Raw genomic sequence first — 14,910 nt, forward strand, 5'->3', positions numbered from 1 at the left:
GACTTGTAGTGCAAATCGTGCGTGAACGTGCCCCACGTGTTCGTTGCAGTACGCCGTTTACGACCGATCATCTAACGTTGGCAACGATCGAGTCGATCCAGGCACGCGCTGTTCGATTCAAAAGTGGCCCTTCGGGTTGCATAACGTCAGAATCCATTCTTACTCATGTGTAACCCTGCGTGCACGAATGAAACGCATTCAGCGCGGACCCGCGAGTCGCACAGCGATGAGTCTTGCGCGCCGCTGCCGCTATGGTCTTTCTTTACCGAGGTGCGGATGTGGCGTGCAGTGATTTTGTTCAATCCAAACTGTAATGTAAAACTCGGTTGAAGTGGGGATTGGGGTCGGACTTGTTTCGGCCGCTCACAGAAACCCTTGGTCTACAAGAAAACGAACCCAGCGGAGCAAACATCTTCGGTTCAGCATCCCATGCCTGGAACCACTCAGCGAAAAAAAACCGTGTCATCTAGGCATTTTATGTAAAATGCGTATCGGACCGGGAGGCTTTTGCATTATTTAAGCAGCATGGCGCTTTGCTCGTGCCAATAATGAATCGCGGCCTATTGTAGCAACACGCACCTTGCTTATTTTTCCTCCATGGAATGTGCTGCCCTTCAGATTCAATCTGTTCCAAACAGTGCCGCTTCGTTGGCATGCAGTATTTCCAGTGGCACAAGATGTGATCGCTTACTCGTCAGGAGAAGCGCAGTTGCAGAGAGGCGCGGTGCAGCTTTCGATATATGAAATCTGGCGGTGGACAAGGAGTTCAATACACGCGTAGTGCAGCGCTATACTTCTGCATGGAATTTTCAAGGTGATGTTACAACTGTTCAATATAAACAATAATTCGATATATCCGGACATCTGTGATCGACTATATAGCATAATATCCAAGTTGCACTATTAAGCACACATTGCAATGTAAAAGGAAAATTTTGAGCACACTGTCAAAAGCCAGAGAGTTGGCAAGCATTTTAGCAAATACATATTTACATGTGTTTCACTTTGACGCACTGGTAATTGAATGACTTACTTTTCAAATGTGGCATGCTTGAATGCGAGACTTGAGTAATTAATATAATTGAAATGGAGGGCGTCTTAACTTTACCAACTCGCATAATTTCATAACGCAATTTCATATGCTTTGGTACAAAAGGGTTTAACTCACCCCTTATGAAACGCATCAGAGGCTTTGGAAATGAAGAAAAACAGCTTGCATTCTGAAGCTTTTAATTGCTGCCAAAGATTGTGAGCATTCAAAGCATCTTAGTAAGCAAGTTAGTTATAAGTAAGTAAGTAAAGTAAGTAAGTAAGTAAGTAAGTGCTTACTGAATCAAATATTAGTGTGAGTAATGTTTGATTTAAATATGCAATTAGTTGATTCATATTTTATTTTTGAAGTTAACATTCACATGTCTAACCAAATTTAGCCATGCTTAGAGGGTTATAACGTGAAGTCATGATCTCTGTAGCATTATTCGCTTTTACTAATTGCCAGGTGTCCTTTGCAGATGCTGTGCACACACTCACATGCGCACTAATGCTCTTGAACACTGACCTTCATAGTGAGGTGAGTATTGTAAATAATTCATTGTTTTCACTATTTCTTTTTTTTTTTTACCACTATTTCCATCTGCTCTGAACCCTTTCAATTGTTAGTGTGCATATTTCGCATGTGTCTCATTTGCTGTCTCATATTTCTTTTCTTTTCATATACAACTTGCAGAACTTCATCAATTTTGTCAACAAGACTAGCATTAGAAGCAAGATAAAACTTGTTGGGCGAGTTGGTTCATAATGCTCAAGAAAGGATGCTGCGCCCAAGACAGACAAGGATGAGAGGATATCGACACTGATGAGTGTTTGTTCACATCGATACCCTCTCATCATTGTCTGTCTTTGGTGCAGCATCTTTTCTTGAGCGTCAAAGTAAAATTTTTCATGTTACCACCAAAGTTTTAAAAGTGTTTGTTTCCAAGAAGCATGATTTTCTTAGCATGTGCAGTGCTTGCAATGTATTTGGTGTTTAATATTTTTTTTAGACAATACAGAATTTTAAAGAAATTTGTGGCAGATAGCACAATTCTAGTCTTGGAGCTCAAATACTTGAAGAGGTGGACATTACTTGCATTTGAAATCAACATGCATATTCTACTGATTAATATTTTTTTATCAATAGTATTTTTAACTAATTTATGATGCATGTTTCAATTTACGAATGTTCACCACTGAGTTTGCAAGGTGTCTTCACTTGGTACGATTTCTCAGGATGACACCAGTTTAGTGATATTAATTCTCAGAATGTGTGATGAAATACGTTGACCATCCAGTTGTTTTTGTGCTTCATTGCATAAAACAATGTTTTCTTTGAAAAGCAAGCGTGCCGGTGCCATCTCGAAACCAGTGCCATCCTGAGAATTCCTGGATCCTGGATATGCCTTGCAAACTTACTGGCTACAACTCATAGATTGAGCTGTGTGCCATAAAGTAATTAGTGAAATCCACAGTTTTGTTAATTAGGCAAATATGCATTTAGATTTTTTGTGCAAGTAATGTCCACCTCTTCAAGCAATCCAGCAATCCAAGGATTAGAATTCTGCTATCTTTCACAGCCAATTTCAAGAAATTATGTGTATTCTAAAAACACCTGATATAACTCTGCTCATAGGCTTGCAGGAAGTTTCTCGGGGATTACATTGGAAGGCCAATGAAATAATTTGCAGTAAAAAGAAAAAAAAAAGCTCAATAGTTCATTAGTTTTTCTGCAGTTCTGTATTACAACACATGCTAACATCTGACAAACATCAGTAAAATCGTGAAAATTCATTTTTGAAATTTAAACGATATTACTATTATGTGAAAGTACTACAAAGTGCAAGCCAAAAAGCTTCAGGAAGAAGGCCTTACCTCAGTAGAGTTGGGTACCACTTCCACTAAGGAATTGCTAAGGAACTAGCTGCCAACAAGTTTTCATAGCTATCGGTCTACTATTTGCTGTTTTGAGAAGCTATGCTCAAACTTTCACAAATGGTGTTATGGCATACATGTATGAACAATGGCTATGCATGAAATATTCTTTTATTCAGTGGGGGTACCTACACAGCGATAAAGGAAAGGAAGCAAGCATTGTATTAGAAATATGTATCATTTTTTCATATTCTAGTGACAATTAAGTGAGAAAGGAAACACTTGAGGATGGATTTCATGGGTACTGCAAGGGTCATAATATTGCAGTGGGACTGATGCATATTTGCAGGAGAACTGCACTTTGTCTGTTCTCAGAACATTCGGCACACACGTCATGTCGTACAAGAAATTAAGAAAAAATGGGCTATTCTTTTGATGCAACTGTGAAATCATAGGACTCATGCTGGAGCTGTGCTGTCATTTTAAGGATAACCTGTGCATGCTGCAACTAGTTTGGCAAATGCAGAGGAGCTAACCTAACGTTATGGAAAAGGGTCTGTTATGCTTAGGAAATCGAGTGCTTGAGGTATGGTGAGATAGAAGCAGCATACGCATAGCTAGACTGACATACATGAAGCTCGCATGCACCTCCAGTAACAGTTATGAATTGGTTGTGTTAGGGCATGCCTCATAATCAGATCGTGGTATTGGCATGTAAAACCCTATAACTTTGTGTGTGTGTGTGTGTGTGTGTGTGTGTGTGTGTGTGTGTGTGTGTGTGTGTGTGTGTGTGTGTGTGTGTGTGTGTGTGTGTGTGTGTGTGTGTGTGTGTGTGTGTGTGTGTGTGTGTGTGTGTGTGTGTGTGTGTGTGTGTGTGTGTGTGTGTGTGTGTGTGTGTGTGTTAGGACCCAAAATTAAGTACAGTCCACTTCCATTAATTCAACTTTGCCAGGACCAGCAGAATTGATTGAATTATCATATTATTGATGTCAGATTAAAAGAAGAGACACAAAAGCATCCAAATAAACTACTGTTTAATTTGGTATTACTATTTACCCAGTTCAGATGCACATCCAAAAGTAACATACACCCAATTTAATGCACAAAAATGCAGCAAAGAAAAATGCAGCATGCCTCCGGTTCATTTACACTTAATGTCCATCATCATCACTTTTTGACATCTTTTCATTGCCATGGGCCACAAAATGTAGTCTTTCTTGCACTCTCTTGCATTTTATAGTCCACATTTCTTAAACGAATCTGCAACCATCAGAAACAGGGTGGTGGCCCATGCTTAGACTAATCACTTTGGCAGTTTTTCATGTGACAAAAGACTCCGATGTACCAAAATCACATGGTCTAGCTCTGTTGCTGCTAGCTTAGCATGTAATTTAACATCTCTCTTAAATTGGCTTTCGCTATAGTTGTGGCATATCATAATCATTGCCAACGTACATGAGAACCATGGAGTAAGGGAAAAAAGTCTAGCACAGAATGTCACATGGCGATGTTGAAGCCTTGTCATAAAAACTGTGAAAGAAGGGACATGGCAAATAGGCCCTCTCTAGTAAAAGGCAATCTCTAGCCACTGAGGGCGTGGACAGTATGGGGGAGAGTTGAGCAGAGAGCGTGACATGGACGGATCATGACGCGGGTGTACCTATTTACCTAGAGTTAGCGTGCAGAATTGTATGGGTGCCAGCAGGGGCCATCGTCAGGATTAAATTAACTGGAGTCAAATCAATGGAAGTTTACTGTATATGCATGAGGTTTGTAGCTGTAAAGGTCATTAGAGTATCCACATAGTATTTATTGTGTGCTTTGTCTTTGTGTTCCTGACTTTGTACCTTTAACATGTGCAATAAAACATATACCTTTGCCATAGTACAGTAGTAGAGTTTGGAGAAAGATGTACATGGGCATAGTGAAGATGCACATGTGCAGTGTTGAATATGAACATTGTATAGTTTGCTTGCTTTAAAGGAGTACGGAGATAAATTTTGTTTCTGGACTTGCATGCTTTGATGAGTAGCTGTGCACCCAATAATTATGGGTGCACAGCCACAAGTGCTTCAGCACTGTGAATACTTAGTGATGACATGATTGTGTCCAGTCCTGATGTTGCCTCAAAATGAGCGCCAAAATTTATCGTAACAAATTGTCATGAGCACCACACAGCGGTGTTCGCAGCTGATAATAGCATGACCCATATGAACTCAGTATAGACTCGCAGACAAGGTGAGTCCACATGATGAGCTTTGGGGTCATGTCTGGCAGGCAGTGGCAAAGGCAGACATAACAATGCATGAATTGATTACCACTTCCCCCTTGCACGTCTCTGAAACATTTTCTCATCCTGATAGTACTTTAATATATTTTTTTCCATGTCCCGTACATCTTTTTAGCCAGTAGCATTCAGCTAGTAGTAGCAGGTCAGCATTCACTTAGTAGGTAGTTTTTATTAGGCTCAAGAGAGTCAGGCATCTATGGAAACACGTTACACCAATGCTAAAAGGGACCCCAGTAACATGGGCTGCTCGTCAAAGCAGCCTGTGCCCCACTTCTTGTAAAAAGTTGTTGCAAAATGAAGCCAGCAAATATGGCCATATCTCCCCGGCATGCATTTCCTACATCCATGGTTGCGAATGAACTCAACATACAGTTGTCATTTGGGCATCATGTATGGAAATGAATGCAACATCATGTTTGCTATGGCGCCAATCTTTTGCTTTGAGAGACAGAATTGTGCCACACAGATGCCTTGGTTTGATGTTAGCTGTGCACATGGTCTTTAAACTTATTGTTAAAATGTGTTCTCCGTAACTTCCACCATTTGTGGTCAAACACGGCGCAGGAATATGACAAAGTGGGGCACGAAGAAGATGTGCACTTCTGCCTTACTTTGTCCATCACTGTTATTTTCTTGTGTTCCTGTGCTGTTACCCTGTAGTGACAAACAACCAGCAAGCGCAAGTCGAAATGTTGCCCATAGATACTTATTTATTCAGAAGAATAAAACAACACAAGCATTGCAAGTTTGAAATTTTGTGTCAGTGCTTCTTTAACTAGTTGCTCTTGTGTTCAAACACAACACTCTATTTCTGCATTTGTAGAAACATGAGAGCACTCCTGATTTTGATTCATCTGGCTTGTTTTGACTCGTCTGACTCATTAAAAAGTATAAAATAAAAATTACTGGGCATCATCTACCAGCAATATATGTAATGATATTGTGGCACATACTTTTGTATTTGACCCTTGCTGTCCTTCTTGTGCAGAATGTTGGCCACAAGATGACCTGCCTCGAATTTATTGAGAATTTGGCTGAGTTGAACGAGGGTGAGAACTTCCCCAAAGAAGTGCTCAAGGCGCTCTACCTGTCCATCAAGACGGCACCACTTGAGTGGGCTGTGTACGGTGACCTTTGTAGATTTTAGTTTTTTGATGCATTCCACAATTTAGTCGAGCAAGTGGTTGGTGAAGTACAATTATAGAAGGTTTGGAAGAAGAGTGGGTAGATACGTGCCTCAGCTTCTGAAGATTTTTAAGCATTGCCCATTCGTATATTTATTAAGAGTTGACCTGGGTGTTTAGTCAATATTGCTTGTTTTGAATGTTGGTCACCCTGATTATTACTCAATGAGCCTAGCAGTTGTCAGATTACTCGCAATCACATTTTTTATGTTAAGTAGAACTTACTTCTCTGGCACCTCCCATTGTTTTGTTTACTTAGATGTTTGACTATGCATAGCTAAAAAAAAATATCAATATGAAATTGAATTAGTGCATGAAAAACTGATTGTATTAAATAATTTTATGACTCTTTGGTTTGGAAAGGCTTTGCATCCTTATGTTTGTTTGCATATAAGGGGGGGGGGGGGGGGGGGCAACTTCAAAAGTCGACTTGAAGTGTGGATAGTGTACCTATACTTGTATGTATGCTGTGTCTGTGTGAAGAAGACATGTTTTCTTTCTGTCTCCCTCTCTTTTTAATTCACAGCTGTAGCTGGCACTGCATTTGTGCATCACATAATGGTTGTTCTATTTCAGTGACGACTCTGACCAGGAAGGACCAGCGCAAGATAATCACACAAATTCATCAGAAGTCAGGCCAACTGGATTTATTGGACACAATCCTTTCCTTGAAGTATGAGCACCTTGTACTGTCCTTTTATGCATGCCAGTTTTGTTTGTCTAGATGCTGGATCTGCATACTTTTTTCCCTCACAAATGCATTAACATGTCCATGTGAAGTCACATGTTCTTGCACATGCACATGTCGCTTTACATGTCCTTCTATACAGTAACCTTTATACATGCTCTAATTTTGTTGACATGGACACCACAATCATCTTTAAATTACAATATTCTATATACAGAGGATATATGTAAAACGGAAGGCGCACAACACTGTAGCAGTGGTAGGGATAGCACGTGCACACCAGATAGCCACACCGTCACCATCATCATCGTCCAAGCACTGACCACACGACTGCCGCCTGTGACAATGTAATCAGTCATAAATAAGCGCTAATGAAAATTTTGCGATGATACAGAGTTCTTCAGGACCAGGACAAGTTGTTGTAAATTTAGTTGGGATTTGAGATAGAAAGTATGCCTTTGTGGGTCACATGAGGTGATAAAGGGTGTGTTGCTATAGACGAACTCTGATGGGGCACCAAGGAATTAAGCACTCCTTCCATATTGGCCGACTACATCTCCTTTTATACATGTAATGCAGCAGCACAATAATAATAATAATAATAATAATTTTGTTGTTGTTATTGTTATTGTTATTATTATTACTACTACTGCTACTACTACTTGTTTTCTGGATTTAAAATGCCTCCCATTTGTAAGTAAAAGCTATGCTGTACAATCTGCAGCTGCAGCAGTGATTTCAGTGCTAGAGCTCATATATGATGGCACGTAAATGTTAAGATCAACCTCAGTGTCCGTTTCTATGCCATTTGTTGTCTCTGCATTGCATTCTATTTTGTACTCGTTTTCTGTATCAAATAAATTGAGCGAGCAAGTTCTTCTTTAATGCATGCATGATTTGTTGTCTGCTCCATCTCACAGAAAGATGCAGAAGGTGCATGTTGTTAAAGAATGCAAGTGAGCAAAGAGGCTCAAATTTGTTGTTTGACTGGGAGACAAAATGTGAACAATGAAGTTTGAACAATCATGTTTACAACAGCCAAGGAAAAAAATGATTTGCAATTGGTGATGAGATCCAGATAGTACCTGTTGTATGCATGCTGTGTTGCATCACAAATTTGGTGGACACCACGAGACATTCATTTGTGACAAAATTGTGACCATTTTGAGGATGTTCACGGGGTGGCCTTGTCAGGCAAGAAGCCAAAAATGTTTTAATGAATTGACTGGGAGTAGATGGGGAGCAAATGCGTTTCATATTGGTGGATAGATATACAACTAATTAAGCTAAATTTTGCATCATATGAATGTTAGCTGCTGGACACATTTTATGTCACATTAAAAAACTTGTGTTAAAACCTTATAGTGGTTGGTTGTTTGTCTGCCAGCACAATGGCTAACTCTTTGTTCAGGACATGCTGTTCAGCATGAGAATTTAGGCTCGAATAATGGCTATGGCCACTACATTTTGATGGAAGAAAATTGCAGATTTCTGTATGTTAAGAACTTAGTATAGGTTAGAAAAGCTTGGGTGATCAAGTATGGCAATTGTGGTTTGTTATTGTGTATCATAGTGTATGTTATCCCTCAGTGTAGTGTAGGGATAGTTATACTTTAAGTAAACACTTTATTATTTGCTTAGTTTGACTGTGGTGTTGCTGGCATTTTAAAGGTAACGGCCCAGTTTGTACCCAGAAGTCCAGCAATGTCTTGCTTTCCCTGTTCCAGGTTCCCAATCCAAATTGTGCCACTGAATACAAGAAGGGCTATGTAATGCGCAAGTGCTGTTTAGATCCAGGTGGAAAAAGGAGTAAGTTTAAATAAATTGTTGCAAGTCCTTAAGCATTTGGTTGTTCATAACCCACATAACAAGGGTGCTGCATTTGCACAAATATAATTCCTTTTTTTTTTTCTTCCCCGGATTTTACAGCCTGAGAAAGCACTTTTCAGTAACCATGCTCCAATTAAGTAAACCCCTGTTAACTGTAAGTTGTAAAAACAATAAAAGTTATTGAGATAAGTGGAGTTTCGAAATAAGCAAAATCACGAAAATAGAAGCTTGCTGGCTGCACGTAGAGCACATTAAGCCTTTCCAAAATGCCACCAGTAATATTCTCAGTCACTTTCGTGTGTATCGGCACTGCACCAGACATGTTGACGCCTAAGTACAATGTCGTTACTTACACTTTGTCAAGACAGCAGGCTTGGCACACAGTCAACACGATTGATCCTAATGCAATATTTGAAGCCAGTCATCCGAGCATAACCGCTTCCAGACATTCAAGAAGCTAACACAGCTACTTTCTGCATCTTAATGAATTCTGTCCAATTTCACTTCGAAAAGCGAAACTGAACTGTGGAAGAGTGCAGTTGTCTCGCCTTTAGCAGTGCCCACGAGGGATGTGGCATTTATGCCTATCTATCGCACGAGCATGAAGCGAGAGCGTCCTCATCAAGCCGCGATTTTGCTGAAATGCTCTGGGCTCGCATGTTGGCTTCTTTTGGGCGCAGTATGTGGAATGATCGCACCTGCTCAAAAGTGACGGTCATCTCGCTCAAGGTCACGATTAATACGCTGTGACTACATTGATGTGTCACTGACAGCATTTTAAATAAGAGGGAAGAAATGACTTCAGCTCCCAGCTCACCACTGTCGCATGAGGCCTCAACAAAGTGGCAGCAAACAGCTGAGCAAGTGGGCCTGAGCTGTGATAGACAGAAACAATGGGAAAGATAAGCGGGGGAGCGTGGCCTGGCAGGGCATCTGGCCCTGCTAGCAATGTTGCCAATGCTGCCCCTTTCCTTTTCTCTCGTATTTTCTAATTCAAGACTTTAAAAGAGGGAGTCCAGCGCAAAAACTTTTCGAAATAAAGGTTTTTTTGAAAAACACATGAGTTCACATAATGGCATGGAAAAAAAATTCGACTTAACCAATATTTAGAGATATTAGAGTACAAGTTAACAAGGGTTTATTGTGTACCACTCATTTTTTAAAATGTTCCTTTATGTGCGATGAGCTCAGCTGCCAGGCGAATAAGCTTTGTGAGAATGAGCTTTATCACACGTTTGATGGTAGTGGGCATGAAACTGAATAGCAAGAGCGCAGCTGAACAAAACAAAGGTGAATGAGGGTGATGGCTCCAATAACTCTAGGAAAGCTTGTCTGGCAACTTTAGATGCAATGGCCTAGACCACTGTAATAAAAAACAGTGTCAGGGCATCAGTGCACGAACACACCTTTTCAGTGCTTTCACATCTGGTCCTTCAATGGTCCTTCAACTACATTGTGCTCCTCTCTTAGTATATGGGTCCTGACAAATGCACAGGTGGCCAAGTGCAGGCATGCATCATGATGACAAATCACTATTTTTAGCCTACAGGTACAACTGCATCACAGAATTATAGTTTGCGTTATAACCTTAATATTATTACAGATGGAGGTGTGTTTATTTACAGATGATGAATGAGAGTCGAGAAAAAACAGTCCAGCACCGGTGTTGTTCTGTGCTCTGCGCCAAAAGATTCGCCATCCTCCTCCTCTTCCTTTCGCCTCAACCAAGGCGTTACAATATGTTACATCTTTATTTCCCTAGTAAAAATTCTCCCATCGGGTTGCATTCATGGTTCGTTATATTTGTGCAAATATGGTAATTCTGTTAAATAATTTAAGCTAATTATGCGGAAGCTAACAAATGCCTCATTTTAGGTAAGATCTGCTTGCTGCTTTCCTCAACTTTTCACAACCATGAATTAATTGCTTATATCATGAAGTGTTTATTAAAGATAATTAAGCAGGCAGGGTACTTTTGTTCAAATCGTTGAGGACAGCAATATTGACAATTGCAGCTCCTCTTGGAAAACGTGGATGGAAAATGTTCTGTGCGACGCTACGTGATCTTGTGCTCTATTTACATAAGGTGAGCTATCGAGCCTACTTTTTTCTTATTCAAATACTCCTTACTGTGCTGCTCTTGAAGGTGCATTGTACACAAACACTATAAGTTCGTCTCACAGACTCTGTGCAGTCGAGTGGAAGTTGTGGGGTGTGAAGTGGCAGCTGGAGTTGTGCAAGGAGATTTAGTTTTGTCATTTGACATCGCCTGCGGTACAGGTGACTTGTTGTAGTGTAGCTAACCGTATAGATGTCTGAACATATTTTTAAATCCTTCATTGCTACTTTCAATTATTACTATGGGAATATAAACAATAGCACATTTCATTAACGTTAGGAATTTAGTCCCTCACAATTGTGACAGATTCGTCATTCCATTTGAAATCCGGGTTAAATATTTTGTAGAAAAGGTATGAAACACTAAGCAGCAACTTAATAATTCGCTTCCCCAGAATCACCTATAATTAGGAAGAGATCGTGGACTCAATTTTGTGCCTCCACGGAGTATTACTTATGTGAGGCTGTACAGTTAGCATATCCATCCTGCTGCCATGGCAAGCCACCATCTCCTTTCCAGTGCAATCTCTGAAGAGGCTTTTGTACGAAAGGGTATTGGCAAGCAAGCAGGTTGCAAGTCGATGAAGCAGGTCAAGTCCATAGGCACGGCACAGTCACTGAAAAGCCAGTTCAAAAGAGGCAACTGTGGTGTGACAAACAAAAGGGTGGCTGATATTGACTTGGGTGTTCAGCGGAGAGTTGTGCACAACCTTTTCCTCTATAGCAAGCACTTTGACAGCAAAGATGTACTGCCCGATGTTTTCAAGGCAAAATTGCATTGAGCAACGAAGAATATAGGGGCCAAATTCACCAGACACCATCGGGCTGTGCACCTCATAGGATCTATCGTCGGTGTTCTATGCCTTAGACAGCTTTAGGAATTCAGGAGACAGAACTGGCTATATTTCATGTCGATGAGACCTGCATGAATACTGGCCACACCACTTCAAAAGTTTGAGTTAACAATACCGTCAGCGCACACTCATCATTTTGGGCTGTCAACAGGCCTTAAGAACTGCCTCCAGCCAGCTTTGAAACTGCCTTTGTTGTGTGCTCTCACCAGCAGACAACATGGCCATGGATTAACATGCTGCAGAAGGTAACCATGGAAGAACTGCTTTCCTCCATATTGATATTTACAGGGGAAAAAAGCAGGTTCCTACATAGTATTCTTATACACTTCATAGTTATGTTTAAGTTTAAGGTAACCTGTTTATCTGTCTTTGATCTATACACTTTGTCGAAGGGCAGTACAGCTCTGCACATTTCAGTACTTATGTCCTCCTGCCTGTTGAGAGATTACTGCAGAATGGCAATTACTAAGCAGCACAATTTGCCTTTGCCAACCTTTGTAAGAGGCAGCTAAGTTTTCTTTGCAGGCTGCAAATGGGGAACATAAAACATTCGGTCTCTGCATTGCTCACTCTTCAATAGGCATTTTATTCGGGCTTGAATGCTACTTGGGGCTTGTGCGAGCTTGAATTAATGATAACGAACCAGTGTGACAAGTTGTGTTCATTATAAGTTCTCTTGTGCTTGTTCATTTTCCCAAGCTACATTGTACAATCCACCAGCCAGTTTTCACTTTTTTAAATTTGTTTTTCTCTCTGGGCTTTTTCATGCTTTAGGATGTGAATTTGATGTATTCCCACCTTCACAAATCTTTTTGCTTCAGTTTTCTTTTGTGGCATCCTCATTTAAATGCATACTGATCAGTGATGCCAGCTGACCAATCTGTAGACATTTTTATCACTCATTTGAACAGACTAATCCATTTTCATAGAATCATTGAATTGTTCAAGTGCAGAGTATGCATTTAATTGGAAAAGGACATATTTTAGGCTATATTGTTAAAGTGTAATGCCTCACATGTTTTTTTTTTTTTTTTTTTTTTTTTTTTTTTTTTTTTTTATGAGGACATCGTGCTGTCTATTTGCACATCTCTTGAGATGGCTATTTATGTTTTTATTCGTTCATTTTTATCATCTGGCCACACCAAGAAAGAACCAGACAGGCAACAAGTCCTCCCATCACCTTTTGTACATAGCAGAATGTCCTTCTATTGAATCCTCTTAAATAAAGCAGCAGTTTGAATTAAATGTTTATGCATCCACGATGATTTCATGATAATCTTAGTGGCATGCAATCTGTTTCAGATGCCAATGTCCAAATTGTATGTGCCCCTTATGCAAGCCTGGAATCTAACCTATTCACAAAAAGGACCCGCATGAACAAATTTAATATTTTATAAATGTTTGTAAGACACTGTGTTGAGAGTGTAGTAGTATATTACATTTCATGACAAATCTGACTTCTCTGAAAAAATACTCAAGTCTAGAGGACACACACAGTCGTATGCCATAGTTTAACGTACGTCATGCATACAGGAGTCATAAAGAAAATCTGGCTTTTAGTTGCTGTCATCCCTGCTGAAAAATCAATATTGTCTTTCCTTCTGCTTCAACGATTAGACATGCTATCTGCCCTAATATGCTCTATTGTGCATGTCAAGAACTGTCTCAGGTTTCTGAAGAATACTTGTGCAATTTGCCTCGCATCTAAGGCACAGCTCCATTTCTTTTGCTTTCATAGTGAATATTGAATTTGTACAAGTTCCCAAAATGTCAGTATTCTTTCTTTCCTTGCTCAGTTTTAGTCACCACTCTGCCCACTTTAGTTACCACTCGGTCAATTGTAGAGGTATAAGATAAGTTCATTGGTGTTATGAACGTGGTTTAATGTATCCTTAATTAAGTAATCTGTAAATGTGAATATACTGCGTGCATAATTTTAAAATGTACTAATAGTGCACATTTCGCATTGAACCACATATACATACTTCTCAGTTTTGTGTTAATCATCATCAGCAGCAGAGCCTATATTTATGTCCACTGCAGGACGAAGGCCTCTCCCTGCGATCTCCAATTACTCCTGTCTTGCGCTAGCTGATTCCAACTTGTGCCTGCAAATTTCCTAACATATGGGGCAGAAACGTGGAGGTTAACAATAAAGCTCGAGAACAAGTTAATTAGTATATGTAGGGCCGCACAAAGAGCTATGGTACTAAAATTGTTAGGTCTAATGTTAAGAGACAGGAAGAGAACGGTGTGGATCAGAGAGCAAACGGGGATAGCCGATATTCTAATTGACATTAAAAAAATAGAGCTTGGCAGGCCATATAATGCGTAGGATGGATAATCGGTGGACCATGTGTGTTAATGTCAGACATATAACTGTACTTCCTTCCATTACAGGACGAGCAGGGGTTTAGGAAAAACCAATTGTACGAAAGCTTGCACAATTCCATCAGAATTCACCACTCTTTGTCAGCAAAGGCAACAGACTACACAAAGAAACAGCACGTCTTCAGGTTACAAACGGCAGATCAAGCAGAGTACCTCTTTCAAACTGGGTGAGTGTCACTTTACAGGCATCTTGCTTTGTAATGTAGGGGTAGGAAAGAAAGCTGCAGGACTCCTCCCATGGAGGGGAAGGTGATAGCTTTTCTTGATGACTTCTTCTGTGGTGCACTGAGCTAGAGCTCTTTGATAATAATCTGCACTGAATGCTGCTTTTTTGCTATAGCACCAAGAATGAAGATGGTGTCCAGTAGAGCACTGCACGGGCTCGGGCTTACCCGAAAGCCCGCGCCCGGCCCGGCCCGTGGGCCGGGCCGGGTAGAGCAGTTTTTTCATGGGCTCGGGCCAGGCTCGGGCACGGCGTGTGCTTTTTGACGTGGGCCCGGGCCGGGCTCGGGCTTTCTGGTGGTGTGCATGTAACGTGCAGCGAGTTATTCTCGGGCATCTCAACTCTGAAAAACATGTATTTTTCGGTCTCAGGCCGGGTTCGGGCCAATTTCGAGCCGGGCTCGGGCCTAAGGTAAAGGGGTGGCG

General features: G+C 40.6%; 1 protein-coding gene across 5 annotated transcripts in view; it reads left to right on the forward strand.

The window, feature by feature from the left end:
• LOC119436408 (PH and SEC7 domain-containing protein-like) overlaps positions 1 to 14,910 on the forward strand; it is a 297,543-nt gene that overhangs the window by 261,451 nt on the left and 21,182 nt on the right. For all 5 annotated transcript variants that reach the window (XM_037703249.2, XM_049657507.1, XM_049657503.1 and 2 more), the window contains 6 exons: positions 1,512 to 1,570; positions 6,186 to 6,319; positions 6,958 to 7,054; positions 8,797 to 8,878; positions 10,915 to 10,985; positions 14,272 to 14,429. In XM_037703249.2, the coding sequence (XP_037559177.1) occupies positions 1,512 to 1,570; positions 6,186 to 6,319; positions 6,958 to 7,054; positions 8,797 to 8,878; positions 10,915 to 10,985; positions 14,272 to 14,429 (601 nt within the window). The remainder of the gene's footprint in view (positions 1 to 1,511; positions 1,571 to 6,185; positions 6,320 to 6,957; positions 7,055 to 8,796; positions 8,879 to 10,914; positions 10,986 to 14,271; positions 14,430 to 14,910) is intronic.

Source organism: Dermacentor silvarum, chromosome 1 (assembly GCF_013339745.2).
Source record: "Dermacentor silvarum isolate Dsil-2018 chromosome 1, BIME_Dsil_1.4, whole genome shotgun sequence".
Taxonomy (NCBI): Eukaryota; Metazoa; Arthropoda; class Arachnida; order Ixodida; family Ixodidae; genus Dermacentor; species Dermacentor silvarum.